The 26,637-nt window shown below is 42.9% G+C and overlaps 1 protein-coding gene across 2 annotated transcripts in view; it reads left to right on the forward strand.

Annotated features, from left to right (window-relative positions):
- Window positions 1–354: 354 nt before the first annotated feature.
- CADPS2 (calcium dependent secretion activator 2) overlaps window positions 355–26,637 on the forward strand; it is a 323,409-nt gene continuing 297,126 nt past the window's right edge. For both annotated transcript variants that reach the window (XM_056341052.1, XM_056341051.1), the window contains exon 1: window positions 355–793. In XM_056341052.1, the coding sequence (XP_056197027.1) occupies window positions 461–793 (333 nt within the window). In that variant the 5' untranslated portion in view covers window positions 355–460. The remainder of the gene's footprint in view (window positions 794–26,637) is intronic.

A 26,637-nucleotide genomic window follows, 5' to 3' on the forward strand; every position in this document is an offset into this window, starting at 1 on the left:
TTCCGGAGCCGTTTGAGATGCCCCTCGTTTTCCCCCACACTACATGGCAGCGGATGCCAGCGAGCTTGCGGTCGGCAGCGAGCCGTGCCGAGCCGTGCCGTGTGGGCGCTGTTCGGTGCCGAGCCGAGCCGAGCCGGGGCGGGGCAGGCACGGCACGGCACGGCGCGGCCCCGCCCATCCCGGCCCGGCCACCTGCTGGCCGCGGCCCCCGCCGGGGCAGGCGGAGGTGTTCGCCCGGCCCCGGCCCCGCCTCCGCCGGGAGCCGCTCGGAGCAATTCCCACGGCAACACAGGCTCGACCCCCTTCCCAAGCCCAGCCTCCCCTCCCCGCCCCTCCGCTCCCGCCCGGCGGCCGCCGGCGCTCGGAAACAGTCTGTGTGTAAACTCGACGTGTCCGGGAAGGTGCGCGCCGCTGCCCGCCTCGCTCCGCGCCCGGCCGCGGGGCGCGCCCGCCGAGCGCGATGCTGGACCCTTCCTCCAGCGAGGAGGAGTCCGATGAGGTGCTCGAAGAGGAGCGGCGGGACGTGCTGGTGGCGGCGGGCGGCGGCTCGCCGCGCTCGCTGCCGCCGGCGCCGGCCCGGGACCCGCGGGGCAGGGAGGCCGGGGCGGCGCGGGCGGCCAGCCCCAGCCCCAGCCCCTCGGTGCTGAGCGAGGGCCGGGAAGAGCAGGAGCGCCTGCAGCGAGAGGAGCGGGAGAAGCGGCTCCGGCTGCAGCTCTACGTGTTCATCGCGAGGTGCATCGCGCACCCCTTCAACGCCAAGCAGCCCACGGACATGGCCCGCCGGCAGCAGAAGGTGAGCCCCCCCGCCCCCCCCGCTGCCGCCCGGCCGCGGCTCCCGCGCCCGCCGGGCCGTCCCGCCGTGGACTCAACAGGTTGAGCCGTGCGCGCCGCGGCGGGGGGGGCGGCGGTGTGGGCGCGGGGCGCTGCCGCGCTGGGCCTCGGCGCGGCTCCGCCAGACCAGCCCGTGTGCCCGGGAATCCGTCGCCCGACAGGGGTGAAGTCTGTCAAGTTTGCGGGGCTGCGCCTGAAGTCGCCGTGCGAAGGGGAAGGGGGCGCGGGGCGCGGGTGTGGGGGCGCTGGGGCCGCGCCGCGGCGGGAGGGAGAGTTCTGCTGCTCGGCCCTGCGGGAGGGAGGCAGGGATGGGGTTAAACCTCCCAGGGGTGCCTCCTGCGAGTCGTATTCTGACCATCTGTACCCAACTCCAGCCAATTAAGCCGTAGCACAGAGGTGAACGAAAAGAACGGTTTGTTTCATTAATTACTGTTCCGTACAGAGAAAAGCAATTAACATGCGTGTTTGTGATGAGAATGGGCTTCTAGCGAAGGCTTGACCAGAATTACTGTTTGCATCTTGTATATCAGAGACAAGCTCTTGAGAGCTGGCAGGTACGTGGCTAGTGTTTATGCTGTCACAGTGCTTGCTCTCTGTTACTTTTGAGCTGTTGAACAGGTAGAATGCTCAAGTTTTGAATCAAGGCACTGCATTTCCAGATAACCACTTAAAAGCTGTTCTTCAAATGTTTGCTTAAAAAAGAAATATGTGTTTGTTTGGGTTTTTTTTTAATATACTTTCAGTTTAGTAAAACAAACAAACCCAAACTAAAACAGAAAAGAAAAAAATACCACCACCACCCCAGACCTTTCCACATCACTTTCCAGAGGGAGAGTGATAGGACACAAAAAAGAATCCAATCTCACTTGGCTTTTACAATCCATATCTCTGAGGGTTTGTAAAATCCAGTCCTAGATGTTTGCCTGCTATAGGTAATTTGTGCTTAGTGAATTCTCCGACAAGTTAACGTGGTGGTAATAATAAGATTATTTCTGGAAGAGCATTTCGTTTTTATCAAGTGTTAAGTGCTTAAACTGTGGAGCCTGTATAAAGCCATTTTGTAAGCAGGAAGCTGAAGAAAATCTGGCGAAATGAGAATTTTCACCACCCCACTGAGGAGTCCTCACCCCAAAACAGAGTCATCATAGAAATGATACTTTGAAGGGACACCTGGAGGTCATCTAAGTGTGACTTCCCACTGGACAAAGCCAAAGCTGACCTGATGTTGTGTTAATAGGGGAGATGAGATCCCACTGCCGGCCTGCATGACCTGCTCCAGTGGTGCATTGCCTGCCTCTTGATGAAATTTTCCTCATCAGCTTCTAGGTAACAACTTGTGGCCGTCAACTGCAGAAGACAGTGAACATTTAGAAGTTCTCTCTGGTCTCAGTCACTAAGCATAGGAACTGTGTTTTAAAAATAGCTGCAGTTAATTATTTTTATTAATAAGATCTATGAAAAGAGATTACTGATGTGCAGTGAATACAGAAATACAACGGTTGTGGATTTAAAATACGAGCAAGGAACAGTCTGACAGAATTTACTTGATACCTAAACTTAAATGTTACTCTGGCTGATTACTGTTTTTAAGTGAACTCTGACTTGTGGTTCAACTATTACATGTAGAAAGATTTTTTTCATTCTTAGGAATTTAGCTGCAGAACAAGGATGATTCGTTTTTTGCTCGTCAGGAATTAGTGTTTTTAAATAAGACAACACAAAAAATAATTCTCACTGGGAGTTGTACTTCTCTCTGGAAGTAATGAAATGCTCATAAACATCCTTTGTCTTACTTGACAATTTGATATATTGCTCGGTGAATTACTGAATATAGGGTAGCAGAACTGGTCCTGAGTTCTAAGAGTTCAGAAAACCTGCTTTGATAGCTAAGGATTGCTGAGACCCATACGAAGGAGCCCTTGCGCTCTTAATTTTTGCACTCTGTGCTGCACAGTGGCCCCGTGTCAGCTTTAGGAACGAGAGTACACCCACCTGTCATACATACGCTGTGCCCTGTAGTAAGACCCTTTTAGCTGTGTGATAGCTGAGCTCATATTCCATAGGGTAAAAGTCTGTCTTTATTCCTGAATGAATTTTCTCACTGTCAAGAGCTGATACGGATGTGGACTGTCCTTTAATTTCTTGCTCTTTTGTTTGACATCTGACTGTCATGTGGCTGGCTGTCCGTTGTGAGCTGTACTGAGATTCGTTACCTGTGTTACTCAAGTGGAGCCCTTAACTACTGCATGCCCTGTCCAGCATCAGCGGATAAGTGATTCAAGGTATGGTTTCAAACCAGTACCTGTGATGCTCTGTGGTTCCGGCTTTCAGCCCAGTCTGCCTGTCTCTGGCTGGCTGTGCACTCTTCATAATGCTTTTGCACCACCAGTCTTTCTGATAACCTAAGAATAGTATCCGCCCTACTTGAGAGCAGAAGTAATTTGTTCCTTCTGCCAGTTCATTTGGCATATTGCTGAGCAAATATTGCAGAATGCAGTTTGCTTCTTTTTTAATGTGGAACATATTATCCAGTAAGGGAATGAGATGGAATTCACATATCAAATACCCTCAATTGCATTGTAATACAAGTAAGGAAATGGTTTACAATATGGATGGCTTATGTTCGTGCTTCAGTATCAGATTAGAATGTACTATATGGTATCTTGAAACCATCGTACTTAACGGACTGAGTTATGCTACTTATCGTAAAGAATTGTGAATTCAGGCAGTGTTTCACTCCTCTGTTGTCCCTTCCCATCCTTCTTTCTTCTAACTAAGTAAAATTAGCTCAGCTTTATTGTGATAGATAAGATCAATAATAATAATAAAATAATCAATCTTGAAGAAAAAAAACAACTATCATTCACCAGAGTCCATCAACTCTGCTGTTTTTAATGCCAAATACAATGTTATTTAGCCCAGACTTTGCTGAAACACATACTTTTATAATCTGTCTCTGTTTCTTTTTTTTTTTTTTTTTAATCGGTAGGATATATGGAAGAAATACTCTCTTTAACTGTTCGGAGTTAGTTGGTGACCTGCTATTACATCCTGTCGTACTTTGGTTACTGGTAGATCTGTGGTGGAGAAGGAAGAATAAGCTAGTATTGGAGATATGGAACTGAAGCATGGCATGAGTTCTCAGCGTGAGGTAGCAGATCCTGACAAAGGTGGAGTTAGTTCTGCAGAGCAGAACTGATACGTACTTGTAGATATTTATGGAACTTTGGTCATGTGTCTTCCAAACTTTTAGAGAAATACTAATGCATCAATGCATTATATGTAATGATTTTATCAAGCAAGTTTTTTCCGTCCCTGGTTTAGAGGTGTTTTTCACATACTTGTAGTTTCCACTGTTTTATGTGAGTCCTCTGGAATGTATTTCAGCATCTTTTTCTGCTTCTCCACTCCTCTTCCTTTCTAGTCCAGTGAAAGAGAAGAAGAAAATAGTTAACTAATCCCATTCCTCTTCCTTCTCTCCTACCCCAGCCAAACCGAATCTCAGACCAGCAGATGGAATTTATCCATAGAATGGGATTTAGGTGGTGAAAAGAAATTAATTCCCTGTGTGGCTGTCTTCCGTCAAGGTAAAGTTGTGTGTATGAATGTACACAGAGTCAGTGATTAGATGATGGCCCTGGTGACTGGGGTTTATACTAGCCGGGCATACACTTGTATGTACATACTCAGTTTTACTTGGTGTGTGTGTGTGCCAAAGGCAGGTTCTGTATCTGGGAGATGAATCAGAGTTAAAGTTCCTGGGGAAGGAAGGAACAGTGAAATGCTGCAATTAACTAACAAAAAAGGTGTTCTTCCCGTGTTTTTCTTCCTCAACACTTTAAAATTTAGTAATCAAGTGGTCACACTTGATTGGAAACCCAAGACTGGGGGAGAAGTAAAATGCTCCTGTGCTAAACAAGGTTTTGTAGTGCATGAAAGGCTTAGTACATCAAAGCTGGTAATTCCAAGTCTTGCTTTCATAGGTGATAAGCAGCGAAGGAATTGAGCTGGCTGTTTGGAAATCATAACTCCATGAGTTTACTTCCTGAATACGTGAAGACCTTTCTTCCTTCCATTTTTTTCTCTTCTGTCTACCTGCTCAATCATGAGTAGATCAAAAGCACTGACTTCTAGTTAATTCTCAAAAGTGGGAGAGTGGTAATACTCAGTAACTTATTTTCATCTGAACTCCATGAGTTTCTTCTTTCCTTTTTCTTGGACTTCACCTCTAAAGGAGAGGTTTGTAATTACATGGGTCCACTAAATAACTTTATCAGGAAAACATTGGTTACAGTGACGGACTTCATTCTCTGGATCACAGTTTTATTCTCAATGTCTTTATTTCTCCTGCCTCAAGCCCCACTTTTTCTTGCTTTTGAGCTGGTGTGATGTATATCTACTTAATTTAATGGCTGAGCATGTTCTGGGAAAGAAAAATTGTCTCTTGCCTTCTGAGCCTCCTTCATAGAATGCTGCTTTCCCCACTGTGGAGGTATCAAGGAGAGTACATCCAAAGCCATTGTTGCCAGAAACTCTATAGGCACATTTCAGAGGAAGAGCTTAGCTATAAAACTTGGCCATCTGGTCAAAATTCTGCTAGAGAACTTTCTAGGAACATGTCTTCCATTCCTACCTTCAACATTTCCTTTACAAATGATGATTTTTTTTTGGTGTGAAGTCTTTCAGAAAGTCATTTTAAATCAAGTTTGTTTGCCTCCTTTCTCCCCCATCACAAACACCTTGATAACACCTTGTCATGATGCTCTGAGCCACATCTTGTTTTCAGTCAAGTGGGTATAGAGTATTTTGGTAAATCACGTCAAAGCCCATTAAGATAGTGGCCTACACAGCTCTATATGTGTTGAGACAAGATTATTTGCAAATATACCTTTTTACCTCAGTCAGAGCTTGGTCTTTGGGCAAGAAGTTGTTCTCGCCTGCAGTAGGTTTCATTGCTCACAATGGGCAATTGAGGCAGCTGTGGCTGAAGAAGCACTGAAGGGTGATGAGAAAAGCAGAGCTTTCTAGTTACCAGTGCCACTGCAGAAATGACAATCTGTCAGAGTTTTCATTTAATATTAAATTCTGCTGCTACCCCACCAGCTCAGCACTGGTTGGTGTGAGACAATGTGCTGGGAAAATGAAGCTTTTGTAAGCAGCAGTGTTACGAAGTGGACATGTAGGGACAGTCTGAAAACCTCGTTTACTGTGCTGAAAAATTATCGGTTTCTTTTTTTGCTTCTTTTGTTTTTCCTGCCTGTTTTACCCATACTTGCCTTTGAAATTTTATTATTTTTAACTTATTATTATTTGAGGGGACAATTTATTTTTTTCTGAGTGAGTTACCTCAGGTTGTTTGTTTCTTTCTGTCACCTGTGCAGTTTGACAAGTGTGTTAACCAGGTTGGCAAATAACTTATTCAAAGTGCTTGAGGTAGACTACTTACTCTTTCTGCAGGGCAGCCAACAAGGAAGGGAGTTTGAGGGATCAGTTGTCTGTTGCCATCTCTGCAGGAATAGTGCAGGGGAATTGGCTGGCTGGGCTGCCTTGCATTTCTCACCCTTTGCAGTCAGTTGTTATTCTCACATTATATGTTGAAGGAACGTATGAGCAATTGAACCGTTGGTAATTGGTGACAGGGAAGCAGAAATACCAGATCGGCTCATCTTGTCCTGACGTTGTCTGAGAAGCATACGTGCTGCTGCTGTGGAAGAACAAAGCTGGTGAAAATACTCTTTTCCTCCCCAAACCATACTCCTTTCTCTGTATGTGGAGAGGGGCAATATGTCAAAATACTCATTACCATGTACTGTCTTTAACTGTAGAATGTTGCCAGAGCAGAAAATACTTGTTGGTTGCTAGTTGACTCTCATTGAATGATTTATTTCTATATAAGCAAACTTACCATTTGCACCCTTCCCCACGCACACCTGTTGTCACTAGTTCATGTTTGGGGACACTGCTAACCAATCACCTCTCCATTTGCATGCTGCTCATTAGACTTGCTTTTTCTCTTTCTGGCTTTGTACCATTTCTTTTTAATACTGGTGAATATCATCCTGAATTTGCTTTCAGTATACATTGTTTTGCTTTTTTTTAATGTACCTCTGTGTTTGTGTTCTGCTTTCCTGTTAACCCCTGTTTCTTTTTTGTGTGTAGATGTCTCCTACTTTGCTAGCTTAACACATCCCTGTTTCCTGCTGCTTCCCTTTTATTTGTATGCTTGCTAGAACTGGAAAGCTCATGGACAAAACTTGCTTTCCATTTATCAACCCAAGAGGTGTCCATGGGGGAAGATGGGATGATGCATCTTTTTTTAGGAAGGTGCTTGGCTCTCCTCTGCTGATGGAGGGACATGTGGTGGGGTGCTAGTCTTTGAGCCTTGGCTCCTGGTCCTATATTTAGTCATACGGAGCCCCAGTTAGTATATTACTCTGTCTGAACTGGATGCCAGCCTCTGAGGTTTTAAAACTTTTTAATCTTTAAGTCTCTTTTCATACAGTTTTTTTGGTACAGTGGCTGCAAAGATGCCTCCTGTATTTCTTTCCAACTTCCTGCTCTTGCTGCCTGCTGATGGCTGTGGCATGCTCAGGTCTGGTACTCAGACTTCTTGGTTTTGAGCTATTGCCATTCCGGAGGGGAGGCAGGGAGAGGAACAGCATCTGCTGAACTCCTGTTCCCTTTGCCTGGTGCCTATCTCCAATGCCTGCTTCTGCCTAGAAGTGCTGGCACCAAACTGAAAGCAGCGCCGTTCTTGTGCGTTGCAGCTGATTCCCCCAGGTTTCAGAATAGCAGCTGTGAAAAGGCAGTTTTCAGTTTGTTGCTGTGTGGGGGAATCTCTGAGCAGCAGGAGAGACAGAGTGTTTGCATGTGGGTACCAGGCTGCATCAGCTTAGGTTTGTGTTTTGAAGGTTATTTTCACAGCCATAAGCATTGAAGGCTTCGCATTTTTTTGTTTAAAATTCTCTAGAACTTGATGGTACTTGCCCAAAAGACTTTTTTTTTTCTGGTTCTTATTTATTTTACAGTGAGGAGATAGAGCATATGCTTCTCTTCAAGTGTGATTACTTGTATGGGTAAGTTTAAGAATGTTCTTGAGTGGTTTTCCTGTCAGGAAGGGGAAAAGCTTTAATTAACAGCATTGTGAAGAATGAACTGCGGTGAAGAAAGAGCTACAGTGTACTACTTTAAGTGCATGACCCGGTGAAGAAAAATTAGAAGAAGAGAAGGTGATTGTACAAGAATTTTTCTCCAGCTCTGTTTCCATTTTTCCCTCATACATTAATTATTCATTTATGTTCAATTTTCTTGGCTGTGGGGTTTTGGAAATAGAGGCTGGCAGCTTCTGTTTAATGAAAGTGCTGGAGGGGTACTTTGAGTGATAGTGTATACACACACAAAAAAATCCTCAGGATAGGACTTTGAGTGGATTTGTTTGGGGCGCAGACAAGGACGTGGAGGAAAGGACAGAGCTCAGATAGTGACTTAAGTGAGATCTCCAAAGAGATGATGTACATCTACAAAGATTAGGGGGGAAATGGAAATTGGTGACAGAGAGTTTGATGGACTGAGTTGGAGATACTGAGAAAGTATGTGGAACTGAATTAATTTTGGAGTAGAGGAACTGTTCAACCAGGACAGCGACACAGTTAAGAGGAATGAATTCGTAGCAGAGAAAGGCTTTTCAGTATGAAAGAGAAATGAAGGATGAATATCTTGGGGAAAAGAGTTTGCAGTAAAGATATTTGGCTAGGAAAAAGAGATAAAGATTAAGCCAGAAAAAAGCAAGTAGTCTCAATATCCATGACAGTGTAATACAGAATAGCAAGGACAAAGAGTTGGTGAGAAGCTTTGTGTTCGGAAGCTAAAGTCCATGGAAATCAGAGTGGCAGGACATAGTGCATTGGGGAAAACAGTGTTTTCATGGTCTCACGATATTTTTTCTGCAGAAGATTGCAGTTGTTTTATATGTTTAGGATTTTCTTAGGGTGTATTCATGAGTTTTCTTTAAAAAAAGAAAAAAAAAATCACCTCCAGGCAGTTTATGGCGAATACTTATCTTGCTGGCTTTTGCTGAGGAGTTTCCCCAGTTTGTGCCTGTTGCTCATACGTTCCTACATTTATTTTGAAATTATGTATTCTGAGGCCTTGTAGCATGGTACTAACGGCTGTTTCTTGTTGAAAAGTTTTCTACAAATGTTTCACCATTCCAACTGTTTAATACATCAAATATGCATTAGTGTTAAAATATTAATATGGACTTTTTTTTAATCTCCTTATGGATGGAACATAAGCAAAGCAAAGAAATAAAAATAAAGAAGTGTTGGTTTGGTATAGATCTAATGCTAAATCATCTTAGCAATCGGTTCCCTCTGACTGTCTTCCTTCCTACAGTGCCATTAAAAGGCAGAGGATTTTTCAGTCTCTTACCGGTGGGACTTGAAGAGCAGCAAATAGCAGTATTATTTGGAGATGGAAGTTAATAAACTCCATTACAATTTTTTTTCTAGTAATCTTCAGCTTGCAGAGTTGGAGTATTTGCCTGAATGGACACTTAAATTCAGCTTGTGGTGACTTAACCCCAAATGAAGTATCATTCTCATAACCACGTATATGCTAGAAATGGTGGAGGTTCTGAGTGTGCTAGTACGTGGTTGTGAAGTAATTAGAAGCACTTTAGCTTAAATATTCTGTGATACAGATTCTGCCAATCTGATTTATATGATTTTGGTTTCTTTTCAGCTTGCTTTAGCTCTCAAATTCAATTACTTTAAAAATATCACTTGAGATTTTTAGGGCCAACTTCTAAAGTTGGCTTTCTCTGCCACCCAAGTTTTTAGGTACCCTTACTTAATGCTTCCAGGCCTTTTTCCATGATAAACACTAGAAAATGACTAGCTATGTTCTGTGTATATAAGCCTTCTGTTTTACCACTTGGAATGTAAAAAAAATAGATACCCTCTAAAGGTAATCTGAGAATTGGGAGTTCTGGCAGCCTGTGGATATATTTTGCTCATGTGTTGCTGAAAAGGAAGTTAAGAATGTCATTCTTAACCATGTAATCTAAAGGTGATCTTCTCGATGTGCAGATCAGTCACCCACTAGTACCAGTCTGTGAGTATTTCTGTGTGCAGCTCTCGCTTGGACATGCTGTCTGTAGGATAGTTAGTGCCTTACAGGGCTGCTGTTACAGCGAGATGAATATTCATTTGTCCACTCTTTGCCCCCAGCTCCCACAGGCTGGAGTGTGGGATTTTTAAGGCCTCTTTACTTTCTAAATCGCAAGGAAGGACAGTGGTGCACTGAACAGGGCTAGGTATTACCTGTGGTCTTTGCTTGGCTCTTCCTCAGGGTTGCATTGGAGCAACTAGATCACTACAGTCTTCCTGCTGCTTCAGTACAGATTGATGTCTGTTGGTGAAAAGCATGATGGAAGAATGAGAAGTATTATTTATTTAAAATGGCAACAAAATTATTCAGATTTTCACTAAGCCACTAGCTGGTTTTTGTGTTCTGGGCATTTAAACTCTAATAGATTATTAACACGTTAATTTGCTCACTACAACTGTTAGTCAGAACTCAGTCTGGAATGGCTTTCAGGAGGTCACAGATGTGATAAAATCGGTAAACTGGTTAAAGCCTCCATGCATGACCCTCTTGCTGTGTTACAAGCCCTATCTGTTACAAGTGCACTTAATTACGCAGAGCAGCACACAAGGGAAGGAGACTGCACAGGCTGGCAGAGTTCTTCCCATATTATAAAAATCCATTTCTGAATCTCACTGCTGTGTTTTGCTAATCGGTGCCTGACAGTGTTGGGCTGATGTGCAGTGGTCATGGCTACGGTCCAGTAGCTGCAGAAGTATGATCTGCTGGGATAATTGAGACACCTTTAAAAAGTAAGACCATCCCCCAAAGGTAATGCACTTAATCAGTGACAACATCACCAGTTGCATCACTATTTTAGCGTGGATCAGAGTGCTGGTTTGGACCGCATGAATATGACTGTGTGTGGGCAAAGGTAAACCAGAAGTTGTGTTCTGGGAGCACATTAAATCTGTGCAACCAGGCTGAGGTAAAGCCTCCTGAAACGCATTTGGAGTGGGTGTTAGGTCCTCAGCGTGAAAAGTTGCGCTGTACAGATGCACTTTCCTGGTGTCACAGTTGGCCAGTGTAGACGTGACTGCAGAGAGTCGGAGAGATCTGAAATAACAGCAGCTAACACAAGAGTCAAGAAAGAGAGATGGAACCTAAATGAGAGACATAGCACAACAGGGCAGTCTCCTTTCTGAGCCAGTAAAGCAGGACAGAATATGCAATGCAAACGTAAAAACTGCTGAAGTAACAAAGTAATAGAGCCTCTCTGTGTCTGGAGTTAATTAGGGGCAACAAACTGCCCCTAATTACTAGGAGTGTGGGATCCTCAGCAAAGCTGCCTGGGACACTAATTAAAAGAACCGATTATAAAAAATGGAATGCACGATTAATGACTGAGAAATAATCTTCAAGAGTATCTTCAGACAGCAAATAAAGTGCCCTTGGAAAATACTGTGACACCCTGTGCCATCCACTGAATCTAATCCCACAGACAGACCTGAACTGATTTGCAAGAGGTCGCTGTGCTTACACTTTCTAGTGCTGATGGAGGGATTAATGGGAGCAGAATGAGAGGCAGAATAGGAATAGTTATTTCCATTTTAATATCAAATGCTCTTGATTTATATGTATGTCTTCAATGGAACCTGCTTATGAAATATACTGATAAACTGTACTTTGTTTGAATGCTCGGCTTTGCAATAACCTGTTGCTCATACATTTGGGTGAGGTCTTTAATGCTTGGAGAAGGCCTTTGGGCAGCATCCTCTCTGTGTTGATTAGGAGCGTGTGTATGCGTGGCAGCTGTTGGCTGTCCAGTGTACAGGCCACCAAATGGACTTTGATTTTTCTCTTTTCTATGTTATTGAAAAAATAGCAATCTGAAAGTTACATCTGATGGAACAAAAATGGAAAGTTTAAGGATTTATCTTGCCTTAAAAAAGAAAAAAATCCAGCCCAATTCATGAGTTTTTTATCTTAAACAGTTCTTTAACGGGGCTGATAAGAGGTTAAGTTTTATCCGGGCACGCGTTTGGGTGTTCCTGCCTAACTGGGCACTCCTTAATTTATAAACTTGAAATGTTTTAAATAGCCCTGATCCTCAGGTACTTTGATGTGCACATGGAAGATAAGGAGGTGGCTGGTGACAGCCATCACTGCTTTACTAAGAGCAAATAGTGCGTGACAAATCTGGTGGCCTTCTGTGATGGGGTTACAGTGTTGGTGAATGAGGGAAGGCCAACTGATGTGATACTTGACGCTGTCGCGCATGACATCCTTGTCTCTAAACTTGGAGAGAAACGTACTTCATGGTTGGATCACTTGGTGGGTAAGGAACTGGCTGGATGGTTGTGCTCAGAGCTGTGATCAGCAGCTCAATGTCCAAGTGCAGCCTAGTAATGAGTGGTGTTCCTCAGGGGTTTGTACTGGGACCAGTGCTGTTCAGCATCTTTGTTGGTGACATAGACACTGGGATCAAGTGCACCCTCAGCAAGTTTGGCAATGACGCCAAGCTGTGTGATGCGGTTGACACGCTGGAGGGAAGGGAGGCCATCCAGAGGGACCTTGGCAGGCTTGAGAGGTGGGCCCATATGGTTCTCATGAAGTTCAACAAGGCCAAGTGCAAGGTCCTGCACATGAGTCAGAGCAATCCCAAGCGCAGACACAGGGTGGGCAGAGAATGGGTTGAGAGCAGACCTGAGGGGAAAGTCTTGGGGATGTAGGACGACAAGAAGCTCAACATGACCTGGCAATGTCTACTTGCAACCCAGAAAAGCAGCTGTATCCTGGGCTGCATCAAAAGAAGTGTGAGCAGCAGGTGGAGGGAGGTGATTGTCCCCCTCTACTCTGCTCTCGTGAGACCCCACCTGGAGTACTGCGTTCAGCTGTGGGGCCCCCAACAGAAGGAGGACAGGGACATATTGAAGCAAGTGCAGAGGAGGGTCACAAAAATGACCAGAGGGCTGGAGCACCTCTCCTGTGAAGACAGGCTGAGAGTGTTCGGGTTGTTCAGCCTGGAGAAGAGAAGGCTTCCAGGAGACCTTACAGCAGCCTTCCAGTACCTAAAGGGGGCCTACAAGGAAAGATGGAGAGGGACTTTTTGCAAGGGCATGTAGTGGTAGGAGAGGGGCTAATCTTTTAAAACTGAAAGAGGGTAGATTTATATTAGATATTAGGAAGAAATTCTTTGTGATGAGGGTGGTGAGACACTGGAACAGGTCTCCCAGAGAAGCTGTGGCTGCCCCATCCCTGGGAGTGTTCAAGTCCAGGCTGGATGGGGCTTTGAGCAACCTGGTCTGGTGGAAGATGTCCCTGCCCATGGCAGGGGGGATGGAACTAGGTGATCTTTCCAACCCAAACTGTGCTATGATTCTTTATAATTTATAGGAACTTGGATTAGGAATAAAAAAAGCTATAAATGCTTAGAAGCATCGAACCCGAAGTGTCATTTTCTGTGCTGCTTCTAAGCATCTGCTGGAGGCCAAGGTTGGAGGCTGGAGGTGCCCTGAAGCTTTGGGGTACAGATGGAAGCAGCCAAAAGGGACATAGGCATCTTTAAGGAATTAGGCAGTGAGACCTACCCGCTGTTGTGTGGTGTCCCTCCAGACAGGCATTACATTTAACTCTTGCTGATCGATCTGTGATTGTTGTAGTGGGTCCCCCTTTACATGGGCTTTCTGTTCACAGAGGGAGCAAACTCAGAACTGAAATATCCATATTCTCCGTAGCATCTTTTGCTTGTTCTGGGCCTCAGTAAATTGATTAGTATCTCTCTGGTCCCATAAGGCTGTGTGCTGTAACTCTGAATGTATTCATATACTGGAAGAGAGGAAACAATGCACTTGTGTGTGCTCGAAGTGAGACCGTGACCATGCTGTGCGACTGAGCAGGGGGGTCCTGCTGCTGGTGGTGCATCCCTGCTTCCCTGTGTGCTGTGGTTCTGCCACGTTCCCTATGGGGTGTGAAAAATACATGTATGTATGGCTATGTATAAAAGAAGGGAGAGAGGGTGTGAGTGTGTATGTGTGCATGAGAGAGGGAAATAAAGCTATAGATAGAGATAGGAGGGGAGTAGAATGAGTGCTCCATAATGTTATGGCCCAATCTGTTTTAAAGAAACTACATGTTTAGCATAAAATACTGAATACGAGTCACTTAATGCTGCTACTTCTTCAGAAACATCTTTTTGTGTTGCAAAAATAGTAAATTGCCATTTAGTTTCTCTAAAAATGATCAGCACCGACTCCCTATCCCCACCCCAAACCCCCAACCCAAACCTAACGTCCCAAACCCTGCAGATCTGTGTTTCTGCCTTGGCTCAGTTTGGTAGTTACTTCATGTAACATGAAACTCCTAAACCTGGTGATAAGGAAGCAAAGATGTTCCTATGGCTTCTATTAACAGTAGAGGTTTTATTTGTTCTTAATATTGAGCTTCCAGAACTGATCTGATTCCTTAGGGCTAGCTCAGAGTGTGCCCTGTTGAAATCAGTATGCTGAATTTCTACTTTGCTGTTTATGCTCTGTAAGTCTTACAGGCATAAGACTTAAATATCTGATCTGGGTTTGTATTTGAGAATGGATTTATACCTCGGCTGCAGAAACTTGTTCTGGATTGAAACATAGCATATGTGTTCTCAGTGTAAAGGATCATTTGTTTTCCTAATTTGATTCAATTTGTATGTTTTTGCCTACAGTAGAAAAGTAATTAGTTCCAACAAGAAAACAACTATCCTGATTGTGTGGTTCAAAATAAAATAAAGTAAAAAAAATATGCCCTGCACTGCACAACTGTGCAGACAGCTCTTACCTTTTTTCATTCTGACTTTACTGAGGCTATAGAGCAACTAACACAGCAGTTATAAGCCACTATTTGGGAAAAAAAAAATGATGTGGCTCATTTTATTTTTAATAGTGATGATGTTAGAGTGGAACAGCTTCTTCATATCAGTGATCGGAATCACGCTGCCTCAGCGCTAATAAGATAAATGTGGTAATGCATACCGATTATAATAGCTGGCGTGATACGTAGGCTGAGAGATTGAGTAAAGAGGTGTGAGATGTTGAAGCTCTGAGCAGTACAGATGGGCAGCGATTGCAAATCCATTTCAATCTATAGTGCTGGAGAGTCTAGAAAATTAACAGAATTGCATAACATCAGAAGAAGACAGGTAGCCTGTAACCGTTCCTTTCAAAAAAGGTGAAGAATTCAGAGTGAGAAACTAAGTTGTTCTGTCAGTGGAGTGAACCCATCCTTGGACAGTATGTGCATTTGTGTATTGAAGGCAGGTTGTCAGGTAATACTTATTCACTACAGTCGTTCATATGAATAGTAATAAAATGGAACTTGGGGAACTATCAAAATTATAAAACTATCAAAATGCTTGTAAGTTGCTTGTTACTTTTAAGCTTAATAATTTTACGCCAAATAAAACATTGAAATAATTTGATTTTTTCCCTATAGCAAGTAAATTGTGCAATCAGTTCAGAAGAGTGAGAAAGATCAGAATGGACTAAACTAATACAGTTTTAAAAAGGGCATGGCATTATTATTTTTTTTTTTTTAAGAGGAGTCATAAACTTGTGGGTGCTTTGAGATGGGCTGAGTTAGGAACACCGTTTCTGATGCAGTAGCTTCTAAGCAGTTTCATGTGTGCGTTTGCAAATTGCCTGCATACAACTTATGCATACAACCTACAAACCAAAATAAAGGCTTTTTCTGAAAGGTGGCATAAATAGGATATCAGTAGGTTTCCCCTTCAGTAGTTGTGTTAAAACTAGTATTTTATCCACCTGCCTGTTCAGAAGATTCTTTCTGAATCACAAATAGTTACCAGGGAATAGCACTGCTAGCGCCAAACAGCTCTGCCTGATGTATTTGTGCCTTTAGTGGTACTTGTTTAATTAAATGCTTTGCTTTTGACACAATGGGTAGTAAGTTAGGCTAATAAAGCTACTGTGCCTCAGGTACACCTAGTAAGCACCCTGGCACATATCACTGCTGAATAAAACTATTGCTTTGCTGTGGGATAGAAAGCTAATCCTGCAAAATTACTGCAAAGCTGATGAATGTCTTCCAACACCCAAACAAGTTACTATGGATCGTAGTTGTACACTAAATGGGAAGGGACCTCCTGGGGTGACGCAGTCTCATGTCCAAAAAAGAGATCCGTTGTCTCTTTCTAAGCAGTTAGTAGGTATCTTCACTGTTTTTCATTACTCTAATAGTAATGAAATATGAATAGTAATAATTCTTTTTCCTGACTGAATACATACGCAGTTTGTTTTATACCCACTTGCTGTTCTGTCAGCTCTACCCCTTAGTTAAAAAAACAGCTTTTCCTTCCTTTCCTGAAGGATTTGATAGAGGATGGTGTCTCATTCTGCTATATGGAACAATCCAAGCTCTGAACCATCCCTCAGGCAGTGGCCTCTCTCCTCCGATTATCCTAACAGCCTTTCTCTGTGTGTTTTGCAGCTGGAATTAATGCATCGTCTTTCTCATGTCGCCTTTCACGTTAGCACAGTGCTGGGGATTTGCTGAGACAGTGCATCTGAGCCTTCAGCTCGGAGCAGCCAAGGAGAATGAAAATCTCTTAGAAGTTCTTGTGAGTCCTGACCTGAGGTGTGGGATGCTGAATTTCATCCCATTTCTGTTACTGCAGCTCCCACACCAGCTGTGTTTTCCAGTACAGGTTTCCTAGCCACTCTGTGTGCTAGTGCATCCCAGCCTTGAATTTAAAAATCAGTCTTCAAAGTTGGAGGATTACAATGTCATGTTCCAGTTCCCTCTGTCGTAACAAGTATGGAATACCGCATTTATGTTTAATTTGCAGGTACAGCCCTCCAGAACTGTGCAGCTGCCTTTCCAGAGGCCTGCTATTTCTCCTTTACCGCTTAGCCTCACACTTTTATGGATTATTCCCCCTCACCCCCCACCCACACCCAACCCTTGTGGCGGTATTAACTGTTGTCTAAATAAGATCTACAGCATTCTGTTAGCCAGAAAGCAGGAATAAAAAGTGAATGGATTACTTGATTTTATCATCTTTTAAATAATTCTGTGACTTTGTATGACTAATCCTCCCATTCTGGGTCAGATGTTGCCCTGTTACCCTGATAATCAACCTTATTTTTATATCCTTCTCTGGAGGAGTCTGTGCTCCTCTGAATATAGAGACCTGCTGCCCTTCTTTGGGAAGGAGATTTCTTTGGGCGATGCTGGACAACTTTCAGACTCTTGTAAAGAACTTCCATGCTGCCTTATTCAGGTCTCTCAACTCTTCAGTCTACGCGACTGAATTGACTTAACTCCTCTTAATGCCTTGACGTAGAGAATAAATTATCACTCCTCAGCTTCCAGGCTGAAAAGATCTTTCTGACAAAATACAGACTGCTGAGACTGGATTCATGTTCAATAACCATGCATATCAGCAAGTTCTCAAAGTAATTAAGTGCTGCAGTGATAAAGAACAAAGACTGTTCAGTGGCACGGTTCATACGCATTCAGTCACGGCATTGCTGTGTGCCGCCTTTTAAATTCATTTTAGCCCAACTGCTATCAAAAGTTCCTGAGTTCCAGGTCGTCCAATAAGCTTCTAAAAAGGCTGTTTCTGGCATTCTGCCCTGGCCACATTTGGCACGCTGCAGAGCAGAGTTTAATAAACATCTGTTAGGTCAAGGTTTTTTATTGACCACAGGTTAAATGGTCAGGACGTGCTGATTTCTCCACAGAACGCGTCTAGGCTTGAGAATTTTACCGTGCTATTGCATATGACTTGAATGCTTGTAGCAGACATCATGTATAATGGTGCAATTATACTGCAGCGTTTGGAGTTAATTCTTCCCTCTAAATATCCTGCATGCTTGAGCCAATGTTTTTGTTTTGAGACCCACTCACATGTATATACATTGGGGTTTTGTAGGACAAAAGACATAGATTTGTGCTGCCTTCCTAACTTCCTTTTGACACCACAGCTTTGTGGTAGAATAGGGCACAGTGATGAGTGACTTCTGGGCTTACCTCATCTTTTATCCTGCCTGTGGTGCTATAATTCAGTCATCTCCCAACGCTGGAAAGTAGCAAGGAGCCTCGGCCTGTCTGCCTTACTCCTACTCAGCCCTTACAAGTGACCATAATTTTTTGAAAAGCTGGTACAAACACTGTAAATGTGAATTATTCTGAAGGTCAGTCATTATTTCTGTGCTTCGTGGGAGCAGAGCTTGCAGTTGTGCTAGGGTGCAAGTGGATCACTTTGAAATTCTGATTCTTGTTCCAGTGAGGTTTACTTGCACAAAGGTAAGCAAACCTCGTTCACCGTAACTCTCTTCCGCTTCTCACGCTCCTCAGCTACGCTGGATTTTATAGAACACCATGGGTGTTTTTTTCTTTTGGTTCAGAATTGTGTTGTCTGTTCTTTTGCAGCAGAAGGAAGAAAAGCTTTAGAAAGGGGAAGAGAGGCATCCTGTCAAATTAGCTCAGTAGTCTTGGTGAAAGAGTGCCTAGCTGGGAGCTGGACCCCTCTGTGCAAAATGTGAAGGATAGCTAAGTATTGGCCCTCTACCATCACTTTGCAAATAACAGAAATATTGAAAGTTGATTTTTATCTGAAATTTGGAAAGGAAATTGCATCTCCAGAATAGCAAGACCCCCACCCCTCCCGCCCCAATTCACTATGCAATATCTATGCAGGAGCATCAGCTCTGTTCCTCTGGCATGTTCCTAATAATCATACCATATTTTCTTTTTTTTTCTGTGACAGTAGGAGGGATGGAGATCGGGAATCCTGTTCTGTTGCTTTTGGTTAGATACATAAATTACCAGTACAGTGTGTACTGAAATTTTCTTAAGCAGCTTTTGCAGGATAAAAGGTAAGAATTTACACCCAACTTAAATGGGAAAGGCCTGTGCTGAGCATCTAAGGATCTGTAGCTCAGCCCCTCCTGGTGATCCAAGGGCAGGGTACTTGATAATTGTATGTGTCAAGGTTAGTCCAAATTCTTTTTTCCAAAACTGAATTGTTACTTTAGAAAAGTTCCCTTTAAAGCAGGTGGGTATTATAAAAAACAACAAACAAACAAAACCCCAACCTCTAGATTATGCATTGTTTTGGGGGGGAAAAAAATGTAGGTTTTCCACTCCAGCAGGTTTGACTAAGCCTTTGGTGTCACTTCAGATGCTGATGGGTTGATTGAGTACCTCACTGGAGTTAACTCATCAGAGGCTTAAATAGACATCTGGAGACTGCATTTTCTTCCTACGGTTTACCACTTCATTTATAAGCAGAAAGCTACAGTTCATCTGTCTCCTTAACTTGTCAAACCACCTGCAAAGAACTTAGTGGTAGCTTTATTTCAAGGTAAGGCAGTAGTTTTCCTTCTGTGTGAACTTAAAGATCTGAGGACAGAAAATAAACTGCACATAAACTGTGGCCGATGGGTGGCTTCTCATTGGATTGCGATGGGTCCTAAGCTGTTCAGAGGAGAAACCTGCAGCTTCCCCCCCTACGGTTAAATATGATGGAAGGAACGACTCTCTCACCTGCCCACACAGAGTGAGAGCAGTTGGTTATTTTTTCTTGGCTGCAGACTGGAGGTGAACTGGGCAGTGAAGAATATTAACCTACCAATTAGGCACTTTGTCCTTGCTGCCTGTAGCTTTCTCCTGCTTTGTGGTGCCAAGGTGACATGCCAGCCTCTTTCCCCAGGCTCCCTGGTCGCACTCCCCATTACAGCAGGGACTACTCTGTATGTGGAGACACTGTAGGGGTCCATGTTGGAAAGTGTCATTATTCTCCCTTGGGTCTGGATTTCTCAGCTTTCATTCTACTCCGGTAATTCCCCTGTTGGCCCATTTTTGCTAGGCTTGCCTTTGAGCGTGGTGGTTGTCAGGGGAAGGCTGGGAGGCTGTCAGCTGACTTCCTTTCATTGTTTCTTCCAACTGTCTGATGTTATCTCATCTGTCTTTGTGTTATTAAATATGTGTGCTGTCCTGGAATCACTTAACCTCTTCCCGTTCACGTGCCTGCAATGCCCTGCTCGGATCCTGGCCTTTAGGGAATGCGAGCAAGTGAACTTTTTTCATTTCAGTGGGGTTTTGCAGAACTAGATGCACTGTGAATACATTGTGAAGTAGTAACTAAGTATTTACAGAGAGTAATAGCTTTGAGACTGTTTTGTTCTTTTCTTTTTTTCTTTTAAGAAAGGAACAAAAAATGGTCACACTGCTAAGGTCTAATTACAGTAGCTTCAGAGAGACCTGCTTGATTTGCCTTTTGAGCTCTGCGCTGTGTCAGGTAGGTTTTGATCAAATGCATTCCTGCCAGCATTCACTCGTTAGCATTCAGTCTAAGTTAGTCAGCAGTGAATTATGGTCTGTGATATGGTCCAGGTCCCACTGCTCTAGTTCTTTTTCTCTTTATTGATTTCCATTCTTGTTTTCATTATTGTCCTGGTCTCTCACTGCATGCTTCCTAGTGCTTTTATTTTATAGCTTTTCAGAATGAATATCCATGAGTCATGATTTGAAATGAAATGCTAATACTGACATTATACAACACTTTGAAATAAACATTTCTTATATTGTTCCTTAGGCTTTTTAAGTGATAGAGTTCGAGAAAAATCATACTACTTTGCAATGATAAGGCAGCAGGGGGAAAAAACTAAAAAGTGGCTGGTAGACTTTAACATTTTATTTTAAATATTTCATTCTTGAATAAGTTTGCCAGCATCAGGCAGAGTGAGAAAACTTTATTGTCTGTTCCCTTTAAGCAGAAGTCAAGTAATTAAAACATAACTGGTGCAGAATTAAAAATATGATACAATTTTATGCTTTTTCCTAATCTATACAGATCTGAAAATGGCTAAAGTGTCTTGTCCCCCTCCCCCAGGTTCCTGTCTTTATCAGTGTGCAAACGTCAAATGTCATCTCCTCCTAGCTGCCTGGAGGAACATAACATGGCATGGCTATGGAGCCAGTCATTGTATTAAAATAGGTAAGTAAGAACAGGGACTATTGCAATACTCAGAACTTGCTGGTTTTTCACTGGGCCTAGTGAGCCATTGGGTCTAGATTTCTAGGTTTGTTTCTGGACAGAGACATTTCCTCACTCCCCTTTATTTCACTGGTTTGCTTTTCCTTGGAAGTGGCATTTTAAAGACCTACTGATGAAAGCAGGGAAAACTGGTAAAAATGTGTGTGTCCCTTGTCTTCCTTTTCTTTCCAACAGCTGTCTTGAAACTCAATGACATTACGAGATGCAGCTGTTTCATGATACGCTTTGCAGCAGTGCAACTCCCATCCTCGCTTCTTCTAATGAAGTAATTGAGATAATGTCATCTGATTATTATAATTCTGATAATTAGTTTCCAGGAGGGAAGTCTTCTCACCTGTGCTTGCTGTCACTGAGGAATAGCAAATCTAGCAGCAAATAACTTGCTGGACTCGGTGACTAAAACTTTGGGTAGCTTGTCTTTAAAACAAAAAACCCCAAACTAAACAAATCCTGCAAGTGGAGAAAACTATCTTTTGGCACTTACAGTGTTTGCATTTATTTGTTAGTATTTTTGCAGTGGGATTGGTCTGTCAGACACTTTCCAAGCTTTGTTCTTATGGTTGATGTATTTTGAAGGGTTTTACCCGTGCAGTTTGTTCTCAGCCGTGTACCTCGCTGTGAAATACTGTTTGGACAGAAGCCCCCTGCTTGCTGTGCAGCGGGTGCCAGGAGGAGCTTTCCTGCCTGTTGCTCAGGGCGAGGAAGGAATTGATCTTTTTTTCTAAACTTCTTCCTACCTTCAAAAAACTTTAATTTTCAGGACTAGGCTATCCTAATTTGTAATTGCTATCAAGACATCTTTCAAGGCCCTTGAACTTTATGGCTGAAGGTCTAAACTTACATCTGTTTATTACAGGATGAAATTTTTATTTAAGGCAAATTGCCTCCAGTCTATCAAGAGGCTCTTGTGTCTTCCTCTAGAGAACCTGCTGTGCCTTTGTCACAGGCAGAGTACTAGGCTAAACTGGTTTAGTCTGAAGAGGAGTGGAAATGCTTTTGACCCCTTAAATGTCGTGGAAATCAGCCAGTCTTGAATTTTAAGCAGTACTGTGAGATTCTGTAAAAGGTACCTATGAACTCAATAAAAGATGTAGAGGAGGACAAGCAGAAACTGTAAAATGGCTGGCATGTGAGTTTCGGCGTGGTCGTCAGTAGCAGTCAGAATGAGAATTTTGGAGGTGAGATGCTGTGCAGGGTGATGATACGGTAGTTGTCTGGTTTTGGGAAGATGTCTAGAACGTACTTTCTTACCTCTTATTGCAAGAGAGGAGTAATGCCCTCAGGAAGGGGGACAGGTTGGAGGTCCCTCAGTTTTGCCTAGAGGTTCAGTTATCCTTTGCTAGAAAGTTGATGAAACTGCTGGTGTGATTGCTCTGCAGGCAAAACAGCCCTCTTAAAGGCTGAAGGTTACAGCTCCTCTGCCCTGTGCCAGTGGGCAGCTTGGGGGTAAGCTCCAGGTGCAGAAGCAACGCCTGCAGATCTCCCATTCCGGATGGCTAAACGAGGAGCAGGCTAAGTATTAGCAGAGGAGTCAATACGTGGCATCAGGACAGGCAGATGAAAGGGCAGATAATTTGTTCTGGGGGAGGCAATCTGGATTTTCCCTTACAGGTAGCAATGAATGTGCTTGCTTGAATGTTTTGACTTAAGAAAACTGCAGGAGGGTTAGTGAAGGAAAATTGTCAGGTAGTTTTTTGGCATAATTGTTCAGAATTCAGTATACTTTTAGTTTGGGTAGTATAGTGTTTCCTGATAATTCACATTTTTTCAAAAATGAATTTAATTGATTTTGCCTGTTTTGACAACAGTGCCTGTGAAGGTACATGAATAAAAAAACCCACCCAAAACTGCATTGGGTTTGCTTTTCTGCATTGATACTAATTTAGTCAAATTAATAGGAATTACAAAATTGTTGGTGGATGGGAGCTTACTGTTTATGACTGTAATGATAAAATTGGATATTAGGGAAGGAACAGGCATCTGAAAGACTTGGATAATTTAAATACTGGTATCAAACATGAGTGCTTTAAGGCAAATCTGTTGTTACTTGACTTTATAATGCCTGTTGAGCTTACAGCTGAGCAATTACTAATTGGCCTGTGATGCAAGAGCAGTGGGATAACCTGCTGTCCTGGTTTTGGCTGGGACAGAGTTAATTTTCCTCTCAGTAGCTGCTACAATGCTGTGTATTTGATTTAGTATGAGAATAATGTTGTTAACACACTGATGTTTTCACTTGTTGATGAGAAGTGCTTACTCTGCATCAAGGACTCTCCAGGTTTCCCATGCTGTGCCAGTGAGCTGGTGCACAAGAAGCTGGGAGGGAGCAGAGCCAGGGCAGCTGACCCCAACCAGCCAAAGGGATGTTCCATACCACAGAATGTCACGCTCGGTATATAAACTGGGGGAAGAGGATGAAGGGGGAGGATGTTCAGAGTGATGGTGTTTGTCTTCTCAAGTAACTGTTACGTGTGATGGAGCCCGGCTGTCCTGGGGATGGCCGAACACCTGCAACTGAGGGGAAGTGCGGATGAATTCCTTGTTTGCTTTGCGTATGTGTGTGTCTCTTGCTTTACCCATTGAACTGTCTTTTATCTCAACCCACGAGTTTTCTCACTTTCCCTGTTCTGATCCTCTCTCCCATCCCACTGTGGGGGGAGTGAGCGAGCGGCGCTGGGGTTAAACCGTGACACCTGGAAGCAATGAAAGGACCTCAGTGTTGTTTGGGTGCGATTATACCACCATGAATGGGAACTGCTGCACTGAAAACTAGGTGTGTGGCAATAGCAGCTCATGACCAGATTCTAAAATACCTTCTTTTGGGGTTTTTTGCTATTTCCTTCAGTCTCCTGTCCAGAAATAGGTATTCTTTCTGACTGCTGTCAGAAATGGACAGGTTGCAAATGTATCCTTGTAAAATGTGTCTGTGAATCCGCCTTAGAGGGAATTGTTGATTTTTGCTAGGTGTGTTCATCTTGAAAGAACAGTAATGTACTATTCTTATGTTTATACAAGATTTCTGGGTGGAGAAGAAAAATACTTGGCTTTAAACCAGATGGCTTGTGGAGTTTTTGGATTTATTCTTTAACATGTGACTCTGGGACTTCATTGTGTATAAGCCACATAGTCATCAATCTTCTTTTTTCTTTTTCTTTTTTTTTTTTTTAATTATTTTGTAGCATTTGTTCATAGGAGCAATACAGTGTAGCTAAATATGCCTGAAAGTCCTGCATCTGGTTGTTAGAGGTTATGAGTTTAGGCTGAATGTGCATTATTCCCTTAGCTCCAAACATTAGCAGATATGGGGATCAAATACCGGGGAAAAATTCCCTTGTCAATAGTTGAGGTGATGTTTACAGAAGGCTCACAGAACCTTGGTTTCTTTCCGTATTTCTCTGTTGTTTGATAGTGTTTATGGTTAAATAATTCATGAAATACTATTACAAAAAACCTCCCAAATTTTGGTTTGCTTCAGAAAATATATTCTGTGTAAGAGGCATTGGTCCTGAAGTGTTATTCCCTTTATGTGTGTTGTAGATTACTGTGGATGTTGTGAGCGTGCTGCATTCTTGTCGTCATGCCAGAAACATCTGGTATTTTGGGGGTAATAAAATGCTCCACTTTCAGTGTCTTGTAACCTGCATTAGGATGGAATCGGAGGGATGTAAAGTTTTGTGTCAGACTTTCTAGTGACTGTACAATATTTGTGACCTTCATGCTAAGAATGAATCTGTTTTCATAATGCTGCAGTGCACTGCAGCTACCTGTCTTACATTTTACAAATAAAAGAACAGAAAATTTGCAGGGAATGAACCTAATTACTGTAAATTACAAAACCATCCATACAGTAGGATTATTTCTTGTACTTGATACATGAAGAGGCTTTGTAACATCTCAAGGGCTGTAATGCTGAAGTAGCAGATACTGTCTTGGATTTAACTAGTGATTCAGAAATGAATTAGCCAATTTTAATGTTTTTATGTAACCGGAGAGAGCAGTTTGTTCATGCAAGAAGAAAAGTTTGGGAAGAGGACAGGTTCAGTAAGACTTGTAAACTTGGACACACTTGTCTGGACTCCCATTTAATTAGTGATGATCTGATCAGCTGAAGCTAGTGTGTGTCAGATCATTTATTAGGTCATCCACTCATTTGGGCCATTTATAAAGCATCTGCTGTAGAGTGAGGTGACATGCTTGCTTGGCCACACTGACTGCATGGGTAAGAGCTCTGCTGAGCATCTGGAGGAATTTGAACAGCTCCAAGGATGAAAACTGTGACCTCTCTGGACGTTTGTTCAGAGGTTTGACTACTCTTATGGGGGGAGGGGGAAATAAATAAAAGTTCTGTAAGTCTAGAGAGGAATTTCCCACATTGAGCTCTCCGGCTGTAGGCGGTGTAGGTGGGACACAGCTGCATGGGCTGTTGGCTAGTAGGAAGTGCTGAGCTGGGGTGTGATGGCTGCAACCCAAGCCTTGGTAAGGAATATCCATGTGATGCTGTCATAAGGATGTATATCCTGCATCCTGAAGTGCTGCCAAACTGTTTACAATGTAAACTGTATCTAGAGTTGAATTCGGGTGTCGCGTTCACTTTGCGGGTCTGCTGTGTTTTTACCACGTTGTGTTTTTCATGAAATCTCTTCCTTCAGGACTAGAGTTCATTAAATCCAAGGTGATTAGGACTCACACAACATTATTTTGCTTGCATGTCAGGAGGTGGGGAAAGCCCTGAAAAACTTATGCTTTCTCTTAAGAAAACAAACATAATTTCCCAAAATCATGTCCCTGTATTTACTGGGAAAATCACTGGGATGAAGCTACGCTGTGTAATTTTGACCAGGTGATGGAATTTAAAATTTTCTGATCTATTGGGAGTTCAAGAACTTCTCTGAGAAGACAAATCTCTCTCTGTCAACTTGAATCTTGGTTTTTCCATGTGGTTTTTCCTTGGTTTTTACAGCGTTGCTGTAGTACACTGCTGTAGACAAGCACTTCCCAGCTGGTGGGCTGCAGGGTCACGAGATACAGCTGGGCTTGTTTGAAGGCACGCTGTGCCCTGTGAATTCAAGGCAATTTTACTCCAGTACAGTTTATTAATAAAGACGAGTGTTCTGTCAATTGGACACACCCTTTTCTGTAGTGGTTACAATAAAACAGAACAAGAAAATATATTTGATTAAGAAGTATGATAAGGGTTTTTTTGTAGCTTGTCTTGTGTATAATCTTGGTAATTATCTGACTCAATTAGGTTTTTCCACCTGTACCTCTTTCATACCTCTTGCAACTTGCTCTGTTGTGTTTGAAGAACAGAGCAGTTGTGTTTTTAACGTGGCATCAAATTATATTAAACATTATTTAGCAAAATACTTTTACATTCTTTTAATAAACAATTGTTTGACAATTGTCCTCTGAAAAGGGCCTTATTCTATAGCAGCTAACTTATTGGTTTGGGGTAGTTTTGGTGTGATGGTTGTTTTTATTATTATTTTTTAACTAATTGCTTGTTCAGTGTTGGTTACCTGCCTATTCCTCTTTTTAGGTCTTTAGAAATACTGTTCTGAAGGAAGGAGTAATCTCTCATGCTGTTTCCCTTTTTTTTTCTCCTGCTGGATTGAGAGGTCTGTAGAGAAGTGGCTATCACGGAGCTGCTGTTTTAG

The sequence above is a fragment of the Falco biarmicus genome, chromosome 5 (genome assembly GCF_023638135.1).
Source record: "Falco biarmicus isolate bFalBia1 chromosome 5, bFalBia1.pri, whole genome shotgun sequence".
NCBI lineage: Eukaryota > Metazoa > Chordata > Aves > Falconiformes > Falconidae > Falco > Falco biarmicus.